Source organism: Pteropus medius, unplaced genomic scaffold (genome assembly GCF_902729225.1).
Source record: "Pteropus medius unplaced genomic scaffold, Ma_sr-lr_union100, whole genome shotgun sequence".
Classification (NCBI taxonomy): Eukaryota; Metazoa; Chordata; class Mammalia; order Chiroptera; family Pteropodidae; genus Pteropus; species Pteropus medius.
This window is the reverse complement of record NW_024344378.1, coordinates 36,291,103-36,306,946: the sequence shown is the minus strand read 5'-3', so window position 1 is coordinate 36,306,946 and position 15,844 is coordinate 36,291,103. Positions and strand designations below refer to the sequence as shown.

Below are 15,844 nucleotides of genomic sequence, written 5' to 3'. Positions count from 1 at the left end.
TGAATTATTCACAAGTGTCAATATTTGACAAATGACTTGCAAGTTACAACATACCTCACAGTTAATCTTGTCATGTCAGGGTATTGAAACAACACTGTTGAGGACTGTTCCTTTAATTAGCTAAATTAGGTAGCCAGACTCTTAATTCCTTGAGAATAGCAGAAATCTTGCCTCTCTTCTTAATAGTTATATCTTCAACACATCTGTCTCTCTCTCTCTCTTTCTCTCTCTCTCTCTCTCTCTCTCTATGTATATATATAATATATATATATATATATGTATAGATTAATGGTCCATTGAAATGAGAGGTATAACTATCTGCTGTCATAACTCTCTGGTTAAGGAAACCAATATTTATTCTTAGCTGTATCAATGTAAATGTCTGTGGAGGATTAAAGATAGTTACAGATTCTCTGATACCCCTCCCATTAAAAAGTGGGTCTGTTATCCTGCCCTTGAATCTAGGCTGACTCATATCTGTTTTGACCAATAGCGTATGGTAGAAATGATGTTACGTCAGTCTCGGTCAAACCTTTAAGTGGGTTGACAACTTTTGCCTTTGTCCCTTGGAAGTCAGCTGCCATTCAAGAAGATAGATTCCCATGAGATCACTGTGTTGTGAAATGTTAAAAACACATAGAGAGTTTCTGAAGGATGAGAAGTGGAGCGAGATATCAAGGAACATTGAGTTATTGGCTGTTCGAGTGAAAAAGCCATCTTGAAAGGTGGTCCTCCAGCCCCACCTGCCCCAGATGATACCACATGGATCAGAGATGAACTGCCCAGCTGAACTCTCTCAAAATCAAGTGCAATATGAAATGGTTGTTTTAAGCCAGAACAATGTTCATCAGTTGAGAATTTTTAAGAGATGTAGAATACCATGTCATGAGCAAAGGCATTTCTGTAAGGAGATTACCAGTTGAAATGTGAACAGATTTATATGGGCTTAAGCTCAGATAGCATGCATAAAGAAAGAGAATGCTATCAAGATTTAAAAGCAGAGAAATAGTTCAATGGAAACATGGGAGGAGGAACAAAAACCTAAAAAATAATATTGAAGCTGTAGGAGGAATTATGGGGAGAAAAATACCCTTTCTCCTTCATAGAACAGAGGAGGCTTGCTGCGTGGGCCCCAGGTGTCTTGTATGTGTTCTGCTTATGTGTGTCCAAGGCTGTTCTTCAACTGGATAACTCACTCAGTTGCTATCTGTGTTTGACCAGAGCTTCAGCTATACCACTTTGCTGGAAGGAAGAGGGTACTGAAGAGAATAGAAATGTCACTCTCACTTTGAATTAATTTGTGCCTTCATGATGCCACCTGATAACCTTAGGACCCCATTTTGCTATCTCTCACCCTAGCAGCACCGCAAATATTTGGCCCAGCCCTTTTCCTCATTTCTTCTCTTCCTACTTACCACTTCTAAGGTAAAATCATTTTAAATATTCTAAGTTTTAATAAACTAAATAATTACTTAACATATTTTCTCTGATTATATAAGTAAAGAACTTATGAATTAAATAAAAGTATATTTATTGTATGCTCCCTGTTTTGGGAAGGACTGTAGCCACAGAGTACTGATTATATGAAACTAAAAGTGATAGCTAACATATTTTTTTGTTAACATATATATTCTCAAAGATCTGTAAGGTTGGATTTAATAGCATAAAATGTCAGATCAAACACTATAGAATTTCATAGAAATATATGCAAAGCTAGGACATAGATTCAATAAACTAATTGCTCTCCTGGATGGCACAGATGTGGATCTGGAGCAGCAGCTAACTTCAACAATCTGAGTCTCCAGTGTGATGTAACAGCCAAAACCACCCACAATGATCTTGGATCACATCTATAAGAGTATGTTAAAAAGAAGGCATAAATCTTGTTTTACTCTTCACTGAACAAACCACAGCTAGAGTAACATGTCCAGTGTAGCAACTGCATTTTCAGAGGACATTATCTCACTCTGTCCAGTGGTATACAACCAAGAAGAATACTGAAGGAATTCTAAGTCATGCCATGTGAAGGAACTGGGACTACTTGGTCAAGAGACCAGAAGATGAAGTAGATAATTCTTAGGGGCAGTCAGCCACCTACGGAAATAACGAGAGGCAGGAGAAGGCTTAAGGGGGAAATTTTATTTTTTTCAAGCATTAGTGGATTCCAGTAAAGTAGTCTGTGAGGTGTGAATTTCTGTTCCCTGAAGGTTTCTAGCAGCAGTTGAGGCTTGTCCTGGTACAAGATAAAAAAAAATTACACCAGATAAATCATGAGGTTCCCAAGAATCACATCAATAGAAAGATCTTTTTGGTTATCTGAAAATTAATCCAAACTAAAATGTTAATAATAAAATGCATTTTTCCCCAAAGAAAATTTTTGTTTTAATAGGGTGCTCTAGGTCAGTAATTCTGCTTCCGTGCTCCCCTCTTGTCTTATAGCAAACACTGCTGATCAGTCAATCCCAGGGCTCGTTCTGGCTGGACTGCAACCAAACCTCAGAAACAATGTTCTGGACAGCTAGTACCATCAACAGTATTGGCATAATAGCATATTTGCTTATTATTCCTGCAAAACAAGAGAAAGAATGTCTAATACAGGAAAGCCTCATTACCTGAAGATAACTTGTCTTGGAAAAAAGCCCTGAACTTAAAGTGAATCACTTAAAGTGAATCACTTAAAACAAGAGCTAGTATTTCAAAGTAAAAAGAAAAAATAAGAGGTGAATAGAGTATTATCTTGAAAAAAAAAAGTATTCATTCACTCATTTCATTCCACAAATATTTACTAAGTAGTTACTATGGTAGATTCTATTTTCAGCTTTTGAGTATACAATAATGAATAAGACCCACATATCAGTGTCCTCAAAGAGCTCCCATTGTAGTGAGGGAGGCAATTATAACACAAGTAGACAAACAAATGTTAAATATCAGATAGTGACAGGTCCTACAAAGAAAATAGAGTAGAATAAAGTGACAGCAGCTCTTAATTTAGGGAGTGTGGGCAGAGGAGTTTTCCCCTAGGAAGCACACATGAGCAGGTCTGAGAGTGGTGTTCCCAGCAAAGGAAAAGCAAGTGTAGCAGTCCTAGGGATGAATCAAGATCATCTGTTGTAATAACAGCAAGGATGCCAATGCGGTTCGACACCAATGTGGTTGGAGATAAGTTCAGAGTTGTCTCTGGGGCCAGAGCACATAATGGCCTGGTGAGTCATGGTAAACAGTAAAGAAATTATATAAAAATGTTCTTAATTTACATTATAGATATAATTGTAATAGTGAGATAATTCTTAGAAACAATAAAGAATAAAGCATGCCCGTTGGAGGGGACTATGTATATATATTTGGAAAATATATTTCAGAAAAAAATTATATATTTAACTCAAAATGATAACCTTCACCTCACATTGACTACTCATTACATAATTATAAAAAGGTAGCATTTACAGAATTAAGGGCTTCATAAATTTTTCAAAGTCCACTTTTAATCCTTTGATATTTAATTCATCCCCTTTAGAACTGATATAAATTTTATTTAGCAATCAGTTTACATTGTATCTGCATTTTGTTGTCAGATGAATCAGAGAGATTGTCATAGAAAGGTGGACTTGCTATACACACGCATTAATTAGGGAGGAATTAGGGAGGAATAGTTGAATGGAGACCATCATAACCAGTCCTCCGTCGGATTATACTTTTGGTATCACAATATTGCTTCCCTGGGCATCTTTGAATCTTTAGGAGCTCAGATGTGAGTACCTAATGAGGCCTTTCTAGTTTCAGAGTGAGGTATTGGGGCTAATCAGGGAAAGAAGTAGAGGACAGAATGGGGGATAGTTTTCTTTTCTTTTCTTTTTTATTATGGTGACATTGGTTAACAAAATTCAGTAAGTTTCAAGTGTACAATTCAACAGTAAGGCATATATATATATTGCATTGTGGGATAGTTTTCTTTATGGAAAATTATCTGTTTAAACAAGAGTCCTCTCTTTCCACAGGGAAGGCTGGTCATTCCCAAGGGTCCTGGCAGGAAGCTACAAGTCACTGTGTCCAGGACAGTAGAGCAGGCCTCTGTTGACTTCCTGGCATTGTAAAGATCCTGGCTTTCTGCCACAGTGTCTTGCAGAAAGTGATTTCTCAGAATTGGATGTTCATCCAGGGATATGTGAATATTTTAAATCAAAGAGTTATAAAGTAAGCACAAAGCCATTCTGGACTGAACTCATTTCATTTTAAGAGCAGCCCATCTACATTTAGTAGAGTTTTTTGTTATTATCCTTAAAAAAAAAAAAACTATGTAAACATTGTGCTATTACAGGAAATAGAAAGAAAATATCATCTGTAAGCCCATTACGCAAACACAGCAGTTTGTTCAACCTTTGCTAAACTTCATGTTTATATATTCTTATTTATTATAATAATAATGAAAATGTTCATGAGAATAACGTTTATTGACTTTTTTTGTTGTTTTCAGTCATGTCATTTAATCTTCATTAGGTCATTTTTGTCTTCATTTAACAGATGAGAAAATGTAGGCATGGAGAAGTTGTCTAAGTTCAAACTACTAGTAAGTTATGGGTCTCGAACCCCAGCAATTCTAGAAATCTGACCATATTTCTTTATATTTTACATATGGCCAAGTCAACACATCAGAATAGAAAAATTTCTAATTATAATAAACTATTGTTATCAAATTTGAAATTTAGATGTTGATTTTAGGAGAACTGATAGGTCAACTAAAACACTGAAACTTTTAACATGTAAGTGAATTAATCATATTTAAATCTAACATCTTCATTTTCCCCTTATTCTACTTATGTTGTATAAAATAGGGTTATACATATTACATATATGTATACATACACACATAATTACTCTAAAAACATCATGATGACAGAACTGTGTCTGTCTTGTTCATAGCTATGAAATAGTGACACACATGTAGCATCATTCAATTGTTCAATGAATAATTATACCAGTTAATTTGTTTTTGATTTTATCCCTGATATATTTTGAAACTCTTTTCTCAAAATTTCAGTTTAAAATGTTAGTATATCTAACAAAAAAACTGTTTTGAAGGCAAGGCTGTCCACTATTGTCACTGTTATTCAACATAACATTGGAGGTCCTAGCGAGTGCAATCAGACAAGAGAAAGATATAAAAGGCATCCAAATAGGAAACAAAGAAGTCAAACTGTCACTATCTGCGAATGACATGATTCTCTATGTAGAAAACCCTAAAGACTCCACAGGAACATAACTGAAACAATAAGCAAATACAGTAAAATCTCTGGATACAAAATCAACGTTCAAAAATCCATAGCGTTCCTATATTCTAATAATGAAGTGTCAGAAAAAGAAGTGGAAAAAATAATTCCTTTTGCAATTGCAACAAAAAGAATAAAATACTTAGGAATAAATTTAACGAAACAAGTGAAGGACCTATATAGCGAAAACTATAAGACCCTATTAAAAGAAATCGAAGAAGATACAAAGAAATGAAAAGATAGTCCGTGTTCTTGGATTAGAAGAATCAACATAGTTAAAATGACCATATTACCTAAAGCATTATACAGATTTAATGCAATCTCCATCAAAATCTCATTGGCATTTTTTAAAGAAATAGAACAAAAAAATCATCAGATTTGTAAGGAAATACAAAAGATCCCGAACTGCTAAAGTCATCCTGAGAAAAAAGAATGAGGCTGGAAGCATCATGCTGCCCAACTTCAAATTATACTACAAAGCAATAGTAATCAAAACGGCATGGTATTGGCAGCAAAACAGACACACGGACCAGTGGAATAGAATCGAGAGTCCAGAAGTAAACCCTTATTTATATGGGCAAAAAATTTTCAACAAAGAAGCCAAAAACATACAGGAGAGAAAGGAAAGCCTCTTCAATAAATGGTGCTGGGAAAACTGGAAAGCCATCCGCAAAAGACTGAAACTAGACTGTTGTCTATCACAACACACCAAAATTAACTCAAAGTGGATTAAGGACCTAAATATAAGACCTGAAACAATAAAATGCATGGAAGAAAACATAGGAACTAAACTCAAAGACCTTGGACTTAAAGAGGATTCTATGAATTTGACTTCAAAAGCAAGAGAAGTAAAAGCTAAAATAAATGAATGGGACTAAAAAACTAAAAACTACAAAGCTTCTGCTCAGCAAAAGAAATTGTCAACAAGGTAAAGAGAGAACCTTCTAAATGGGAAAATATATTTGCAAGCAACACCTCCAATAAGGGCCTAATATTCAAAATATACAAAGAACTCATACAACTCAATAACAACAAAAAAACAAATGATCCAATCAAAAAATGGGCAGTGGACCTGAACAGACGCTTCTCCCTAGAGGACATACAAATGGCCAACAAATATTTGAAAAGATGCTCAACATCGCTAGCTATTAGGGAAATGCAAATCAAAACCACAATGAGATACCACCTCATACCTGTTAGAATAGCTCTAATCAACAGGACAAGTAATAACAAATGTTGGAGAGGATGCAGAGAAATAGGAACCCTCATACACTGTTGGTGGGACTGCAAATTGGTACAGCCACTATGGAAAGCAGTATGGAGGTTCCTCAAAAAACTAAGAATTGATCTACCATATGACCCAGCAATTCCTCTACTGAGTATTTACCCCAAAGACTTGAAAACCCATATCTAAAAAGATATTTGCACACCGATGTTCATAGCATCACTATTCACAGTAGCCAGGGCATGGAAGCAACCGAAGTGTCCTACGATAGATGATTGGCTAAAGATGATGTGGTACATATATACAATGGAATATTTATTACTCAGCCATAAGAAGAGATGAAATACTGACACTTGTGACAACATGGATGGACCTTGAGATAATCATGCTAAGCGAAATAAGCCAGACTGAAAAAGTTGAAAATCGTATGATATCACTTATCATGTGATATATCACTTATCATGTGGGATATAAACCTAAAAGCAACAAATGAGCAGGACAAACAAACAGAGACTCATGGACATGGATTCTAGACTAGTGGTTACCAGAGGACTATAGATTAGTGGTTACTAGTGGGGTGGGGGAGGGAGGTGGACGGGGTAAAGGGGGTCAAAATACGGGGATGGGGGAGGGTGAAGTGGGTAAAGGAGATCAAATATATGGTAGCTGAAGGAAACTGGACTTTGGGTGGTAAACACACAATAAGAATATACAAATGTCAAATGATAATGTACACCTGAAAATTTTAGAATTGTATTAACCAATGTTACCCCAATGAACTTAATCAAAACAGTAAAGGAAACATAAAAAAGACTTGTAGGAAATAAAAAAACTTTTGGTCTTCAATGAGTTTGAGAAACATTAGTGAAAAACAATGAAATACTTTTCTTTGCTGCCTAATGGGCATTGTAAATTTATAATATTACTTCCTTTCAAAAACTTATTTTTGACCATGTAACTCTTTTGTCCCCCTGTTTTTGAACCATCTAGGAGACTAGAATTCTACTGAGGACACTTAGGGAAACACTGGTCTAGAACTTACTTTTTCCAGAACTCCAATATTAGTTTTCCTGTTTCGCTTTTTAAGCTTACATTGAACTGCTGTGTAGTCAAACAGGGTCTTTAAAATAACCAGATGTTGTATGATTATTCATCAGTATTGACCAAATTCCAAGTTGAATAGTACAGATTATCAAAACAAAGCAAAACAAGTCCCCAGTCACCATAAAAATAATGTCTAAACCTGATTTAATATGGAAACAAATAATATCAGAAGAATTGGTAGAGAAATAAAATTTTAAATGGTTGATATTTTTATATCAAATAACTGCCAAATCACTGTCCCACTCCCGCCCCCGCCCAGGACATTTTTCCCCCCAGTGGTAATAAGCTATATCAACAAATTATTTTCATTGCATACAAATACTACCTAAATTCTAATTTTGGTTTATACTATTCATGAGTTGCTGAGAATTTTGTTTGTTTTTTGCCCCTGTGGACATTATCAAATACTATTTATTTTATATAGTTGTTATTTCATTTTATTTTCAAAGGGAACACATTATTTCATATACTTGTCCAAGTCCTGTTTCAAAGTTGAAAGCATTACATTTTTCCATTCCAAATGGATCACTGGGAACACTGAAAAAGAAAAGGTATGATCTCTTTTTGTATGAGGACATTTGGAATCAGTACCGTGGACAATGAGTAAAAAGAGCTTCTGAAAACTGGCTATCTTTGAATCTTTCGAGCCAACACGGCTGAATATAGACTTGCCTTTTATCAGCCTCAATAAAATATAAAGAATAGATCTCAGTTTGTGATGGCTAAATAATGAATACACATATCTAAAAAAGGCTGTGCCTGATACTCTTAAACCTAGCTCATATGAGGCTGTAAGTGGTTCAGGTATATAATCATTCAAGAGATGAATATTTCTAAACTTATTTATGTCAATAGAATTTAGATCTAAGACCATATCAGACTTTTATTCAGCTACTTTAAAAAAGATTCTGAGAAAGGAAAATAAAACTGCAAAGGATTTTTCAAAGTATAATTTTAAAAAGTTAAACACATGATTCTCCTACAAACGTAGGTACACATCAGAGGTCTATCTATTCACTAATTAATGAGGGAACCTGTAAGATGGCGATGCTCTTGCTTCCAAGAGCATTTTGAGGATCTGATTATTTATAAGCATTTGGAGAGGATGTTAGTATCAGTTTGCTAAGTTAGATGCAAAATTGGTTAAAGTTGTTTGAGGCAATAAAACCATCAACGTTGAGATTACCTTTTCCTCCCTACGGTTTGGACAAAAACTGCAAGTGTATATATAACTTCACTGTGTCTGGGATCTAACCAATAATGAATAGCAAAATCAAACACAATTATGTTTTCCAAGAGAATTAAACAGTTCTTGGGTAGACCTTTGAAACAATGTCTCAGTGTGACACTGAAAAGTCATGTTTTTTGCCCTTATGGCCAAGTTTTGGGTAATTTTTCTAATTATCCAAAGATAAAAATTTGAGGGTTTTTTGTTATAAATTAACTCACCCACTTATACAGTTTGATATCAGAAGAATTGGTAGAGAAATAAAATTTTCTCAGCTGCCTTTGGGAAAGGAGAGATTAAAAAGAGGAGGAAGGGTCTTCTTAACTCAAAATTCAAAATAAGCATCTTTCAGATGACTTTCATTCTGTAGCAAGGTCAAACTGGCAGGAGAAATGAACAATGGAAAGAGGGCAGGACAAATATCCCCATGGTGAAGCAAGTGGGGGTTGACAGCCTTCCCTTCCCCCAACAGAGCTGCCTTTATTTAAAGGAGAGAGCGAACGTTTGTGTATTTGATCTCTCATTCTTCATAAAGGTGCTCCCGAGCAGAGCTTAGGCTTAGGAAGCCCCACCTCTTGCACGGTCCCCCTCAGTCACCAGCTAATGCCAGCAATAAATCCTCCGCTTGCCCTGCGTGGGCTCATTCACGGCTCTGTGGTCCGGGGCCGGGCGCTTCCTCTTAGGGACTGAAATAACAGTGCAGACAGATCGGGTGTGATGCAGCGAGCTCTCCTTCAGAGTCTCTTCTTTTTCCTGGGCAATCTAAAACAACACACAAACAGAAAAATAAAATGAAAACGGCAGTTAGGTCCCCTCCCCCTTCTCACTCTCTCCCGGGTTTTTTTGTGAACCACGGATGAATCTTTGCTAGTTTCCATCCCTAGAGGGGGTAGCTTTGTAAAATTGGTAGGAGACGTCTGGAAGAAAGCAAGTCCCCCGGGGATTTCAGCACCTAGGCAGAAACTGTTGGGCTTTCCTATTGCCAGCCCTGGGGGTGGCTGGCACCGAGAGGCCGGGATTAAACGCGGCGCGGGGCTGGCAAGGTTAGAGTCGCGCGGTAACGCTCCAGGTGCTCCTTGCGGGGATCCCCGGGTCCCGGCCTCGCCGCGTGCCCCGCCCCTCCCCGCTCTGTCCCCGCAGCCTCGCGGGCTGCCGGGCTTTGTGGTTTGCCGTGCGGCTGGGCCCCTGCTGGGGGTGTCGTTACGAGCATGTGCAGACAGCAGCCCAAGGTAGAGCGAGCGTGCCGGGCGAGCCCTGAGACTTGCCTTGCAATGCCATGTTTGTGTGTGTGCTCTAACTCCCCGAGAGCGATCAGGGAGACGGCTCCCCGGCCGGACTTGGCTGATGTTTTCTTGTTTCTGTTTCAGCCTTCAGGATAATTCCTTCAGCAGCACCGCTGTAACAGAGTAAGTGTTTCTTGCCATTAAAATAAGACTTGCATGCCTTTCTCTGGAAGCAACTATTATGAAGGTACCCTCTACCGTCCCCAGCCACTCTTCGTATTAGATGCATTGTCTACTGTAATCTGCGGCTGGGAAGACCGCGCGAGACATGCTGACTGATGGGGCCCAGAAATCTTTACAGGTTGAAATCAGCCTTTTAGCAGTTATGGGAGAGATATTAAAACAAGCCGATGGCTTGCGGAAAGCTCAATACTCTGAGATATGTGTTCTTGGAGCTCAGATTTTTAAAAAATCTATTTGACATTTTTTAAAAATCTATTTGACATGTTATAAAGGAAGCTTTGTTGTATTTTGCCAACATTGGTGTCAGTTTTCGTGGAGTACGCTGTATACATTTACAACAAATAGGAGATGGATGTAAAATGACTTGAGTTGGATTCCAGCATGTGATAAACAAGCTAAACTTATCCTCACCCTCTCTTGTCTAGAGATTTTTAAGACTCAGTAGAGTAAACTTTTCTTGCATGCCCTTTGTCATTTTTATTTTCTGACCTCAACAATCTGGCTATAGGAGGAATGAGTCATCTTGTCCTATGATTAAAGTGTTGATTGGGGCGACTAACACCATTTAAACATAGAATGAAGTTTAATATTTTACTCAAGGCCGGCAGGCACAGTATTTTTTTATTAGATATTTATAGTTTATGGTTTAAATTTTCGTCATTTCTTTCTTAATCTGTTTTCCTAACACTATACATGTGTTAAAAATTGATAGCATATTATGCTATTACATGTAATTTTTATATAATTTATATATGTAAACATATGTATGGAATGTCTATACTTTAAGCAATCTTTCTCTAGGCAAACTCCTGATGTTTACTTCTGGGACCTTGTGACAGAAGTCATTGTTAAGGTATTATACTCAACTACATTAAGAAAATGCTGCAAGTTTAATAGAGAAAGCCCAGTAACTTGGGATCTGCATGCTAAAGTTCCCTAAAAGGCAAAAAAATGTGGGAATAGGTATTTCGTGAGTTTCAAGTCTTACCACTGTCAAAATAACTTATGATAGAGGGAAAATATTCTACAGGACTTCTGAGGCCTTCTTGTTTCCCACGTTCTTTTGTTTCTCTGGGTATGCTACTCTCTGTGTCGAGCTTTGGGCTCATTTAAGTGGAGTTACTTAAAAAAACAACCCAGGGTTGACATTATTTAGAAGATGCAATATAAAACACATGTTGGGACCCACATCCCATTAAAGAGCTTACTTGTTAATTGTGCTGCAATTTTGCTTTTTCTAAAATCCTGAGAGAGGGGAAGAGATGCCTGTCAAAGGATGCAGGCCAAAGACGAGGCCAGGACTTCCTGGTTCAGGCGCACAGGTACTTCCTCCCTTTGCTGGACTTAAAACCATCAAGTGCTTTCTGGGCCTGATAACTCTTGAGCTCTTTCTTTGTGGCCAATCTCCAGTCAGCCAAAAGCCCAACAGCTTCAAAATGGAGACACCTAGTTCCAGATGTCACATGGACAATTTTTGGGGGATAAAGATTTTATAGTTAAATGCTGGGGAAAGTCTGGTACCTTGTCTTTGGCCACTCCCCAAAGAGTTCTGATTGCATAAGATTCTGTTGTTGTTTTCAGAGAAGTGACAGTGATTTATTTTAAAAAGCACTGAGTGACAATTAGAATGCCATCTGGCTAATTTAAAAATCTAAGGAGCGTATTTAAAACATACTCAAAGCTTTGTAAGTGTAACAGCACAAACTAGGGTCATTTAAAACTAGTCATTGGCTAATACAACATCTTCTCCTCCTCTCAGGAATATGAACCATTTTCTTTGGTTGTTTGGGCATGACACCAAAGCCAGAAGGACCAGGATACACTATCCTAACACATAGATGTAGCAGGTGCTCAGTAGATGTTGGGGTGTGGTCTTGGCATACATAGAGGAGGCACTTACTTTTCTTTTATATTTTGGATACAAGACAACTTTCTCTTCTCTCTGTCCCCACCCAACTCCTACTTCTTCCTACTCACACCCATGTATTTTCTTTGGTGCCTGAAATTATACCTAGAGATAATTTCTTTTGGATTAAGGCCACTGGTGGTGACTCTTATTAAAATGGAAATTAAAAAGTCTGTCCCATGGGAAGTGGATTCAAGTTGTCATTAATACTTTAATATACATTATGTTATTAGATAGTTTAACCTAATAGAGTTCCACTTGGCCTGCTGGAGGTCTTACAAGAGTCAAAGGGAAGGAGAATTGAGAGGGACTCAAGGACAGATTTTATTTTCTTCTCCATTTTTCCCAGGCCTGACACTGTCTGTGCAGCTCTGGACCAATTCAATTTCTTTTTCTACCCAATCTTCCAAGATAAGAATGGCCTTGGCCTTCCCTTCTGTATCTGCATCACTCTTTCATCTATTATTTTTTTCAAGGTCATTTCCTATGTTGTCTAGCTAACCTGATATTTGAAATGAAGCCTGGCCAGCAATGAATTCTGACTTAGTTAACCGAGTTAGTTACCATCTGAAACAATGCTTCTTTAAACCAACTGATCATTAATATCAACTGGGGAAGGGAGATTGGGATTTGTGAAAAATCCAATTTCCCTTGCTTTATCCCCAAATGGAAACCTAGAATGGGTGACTGCGTTGGAGTCAGCCCAGGGCTGGTCTGGGTTTTATAAACCTTTAGGTCAATGTTAAACTTTTTAGAAGCATACTAGTTATGTGTGGGGAAGGGCAATCTGGTTTAAAAAATTCACATTCCTGGGCCCTACCCTCAGAGAGTTGATGTACTGGGGCTAGAGTGGGAGTGGGGCCAGAACCTGCTGTTTCAACTAGGCATTCCAGGTAGTGCTAATGCAAGTGGTTGTGGGGACAGACTTTCAGAAATCCTACAGGATTTCAGGTTCTTGCCTCTGCAACTTTGCCTTCAGGGAACATGGTACTACAGGGTGAATGACAATCCTCTTCCTGGCACAACTACATTTTATTTAATAACCAACTTGAGACCAAACAAAAGAACCCCTCACGGGCACTTCCTTCTCCACCATTATTTTAATGAACAAATTATTCTCTCTTTTTTGTGAGCCTCTGGGAATGTAGACTGAAGAGACTATTTGGTGGTCTTAGTGTGGGGGAGCAGAAATGACACAGGCTTCGCTGCTTTACACCTTGTAACCCTGGACAATTCCTTAGCCTCTTGTGTGAAGGTACGTCCTACTTCACAGCATTGTCAGGCTCAATTGAGACAAAGTGAGAGAGAAGATGAGCTGTGAAGTACATATTCTTTTTCTTCTTCATGGTTGAAAGAGGGAGCACAAGTCTCAATAGAGAAAAAGGTAACAACCCTAAGCATTTCACAAAGAAACGATTGAAAGAACAAATTATCCACATATTGTCTAGGTAACCACAAATTAAGAACTCTGGGACTTAGAAGCTAATTGATGAGAATCTCTAGGAAGTCATTTAATAGAGTGCTGGTCACATTTTTATTTTTTTACTATTAATGAACAACAGTAAGAAAAATATTTTATATTAGAATCTAGTACACACATATATACATGATTTATTTAAGAAAGTTTTGTGAAATAACACTTAACTCTTACTATATTGACATTTTCTATTCTGTTTCTCTAACAATAATAACAACAAGATGCTAGTAGCTGCTATCTGGTTTCAAGACCCAGTAATAGGTCATAACTTACAGTTTGAAAAACATTGCACTAGAAGATGCCCAGTCTTGAATATTTAAGGAGATCATTAAAAAGATTGATCTTTAAATTCCTGTATTGGGTTCTAATATGGAAGAGAGTGCCATGCTGAAGACCACTTGGGGACTTGGTCTGAACTGATTTTCTTCCAGAAGTGGGGATACCTAAATATGGGTTCCCACTGTGGAACCCAGTTTTATAATTGAGCCAGTATTATACATTTGCAGGGCTGCTGGGCAAACAAACAAACAAACAAACAGTAGAATAATCAGAAAGGAGCTGTTAATGAGTAGAACTTGATGGTCTTCATCAAAGCAAATAAAAACCCTACTGAACTAAATGAGCATACATATATGTGCCATGTACGCCAGTGGAGAGATCTATTTCATTGCTATATCTGTGAGCTAGGAATTATCTTTCCTTGAGTAGCAACTGGAGGTGTTCAGTAGATCTTAAAATTGCATCAGCTAATTAGGTCCCACCTCATACTTCAGAAAGCATCTGCAACTTTGTATGTTCTGGTGCTGAGTTTCCATTTTTAACTAATTGTACTTTGAGAAGAAAGGTTAACACATCATATGAGGGGGATAAAAATAAGCTCTTGCCAAATTTCCAAACAATAGGTATTGTTGAGCTCTAGGGTTGAACCTCTGGTTGAACCCTAATTCTTTAGAAGCAACAACTAGATTTCTGTTCTTCATTGATTTTTCTACTTAGCTAGGTTACTTTTATTGGGATAAATTTTTATTCACATTACAAAGCTCATATAATTTATTAAGTGAACGCCTCTAATAGAGGAGAAAAAGCAATACTTATGAATTTAACTTGTTTCCCATGAGATGGACAGAGTGGGTTACTGACAGTCAAAAACATGAGAGAGCAAGAAAACTTAGTTCATTTTGTTAAGAAGAGCATTTTGTTAAGTCAATTGACTTTTTTTTTAACTGCTAGAACAAAATATTTCAGCACTTAGAGTGAGTTAGAGTCTGTAGGTGGCCTTTGTTTAATTCAGTACAAAACCATAACTTAAAAATGATAATAAGGGAAAAGGATGAAACTTTCATCAATTTATTCTGTGGGTAAATTATATACCATTGTGGGTAAGGAATATTTAAAATTTTTAAATGATTTCATATAGTACAAATACTATATTATAGTTATATTTATGTATGTAGGTATTTATTTTTGTCTGCTCATTACAGTGTGAATCTTTCCAGAGAGTCCAAGTCTTTTCAATTTTGTGTCCTTAAGAAGTAGTGGTACTCAAAGTGTGGGTCCTCAACTTGTTTGTAACTTGTATGAGACAAGAAAAGTATAGAGATAGGGAGTAAGCATTTGCTAATGTTTATAGGAATTTGACATTCTTGTAACATTTTTACAAAAGTGTCTGACCACATTGGATTGAAAATAGAAACAAACTGTTCAGTCCTGAATCTCAGAGAGTTTGAGAAGCACAGCTCCAGTGGCTAATGCAGTAGCTGGAAGGGGAATAAATGCTGAATAAATGCTTTTAGATTATTTCAGGGACCAGACTTTCTAAGGGGCCAGAGTCTGTTACTCAATTCAAGCATTTATTGAGTGTCCACTCTGGAGTAGCGCTATTGGTAGCGTATATAGGAAAAGAAATTACAGTTATTTTTTTCTCATGGAATTAACAACTAATTAAAAAGATCTCGGAGGTACCAAGGAATTACATAATAGTTCAAGGCAAGATGTAGTTGGTTAACGAAACCTCAGAATGAAGAGTAAACATTCATATACTAAGGTTAAAGTAGGAACATGGCATGTGCATGAATTTGGCTGAGAAGGTTCACAAAAGTTGTGAGACTGGACTTGGGCAGTAAAGGATGAAAAAAATTATTTCAGCCTTGAGGGTGGTGGAATGAGATGGGGAG

General features: G+C 37.2%; 1 protein-coding gene across 11 annotated transcripts in view; it reads left to right on the top strand.

Annotated features, from left to right (window-relative positions):
* Positions 1 to 15,844, top strand: part of FAM13C (family with sequence similarity 13 member C) — a 141,697-nt gene that overhangs the window by 11,604 nt on the left and 114,249 nt on the right. For 5 of the 11 annotated variants that reach the window (XR_005654762.1, XM_039871857.1, XM_039871848.1 and 2 more), the window contains exon 1: positions 10,059 to 10,227. The exons of 1 other annotated variant lie outside the window; for it this stretch is intronic. Coding sequence is in view for 5 of the 10 variants with exons in the window: in XM_039871857.1 (XP_039727791.1) it covers positions 10,166 to 10,227 (62 nt within the window). In the remaining 5 variants the exon portion in view is untranslated. Of the gene's footprint in view, positions 1 to 9,720; positions 10,228 to 15,844 lie in introns of those variants that run through there. 5 more of the 11 variants (XM_039871852.1, XM_039871860.1, XM_039871853.1 and 2 more) reach the window with 5 other exon arrangements.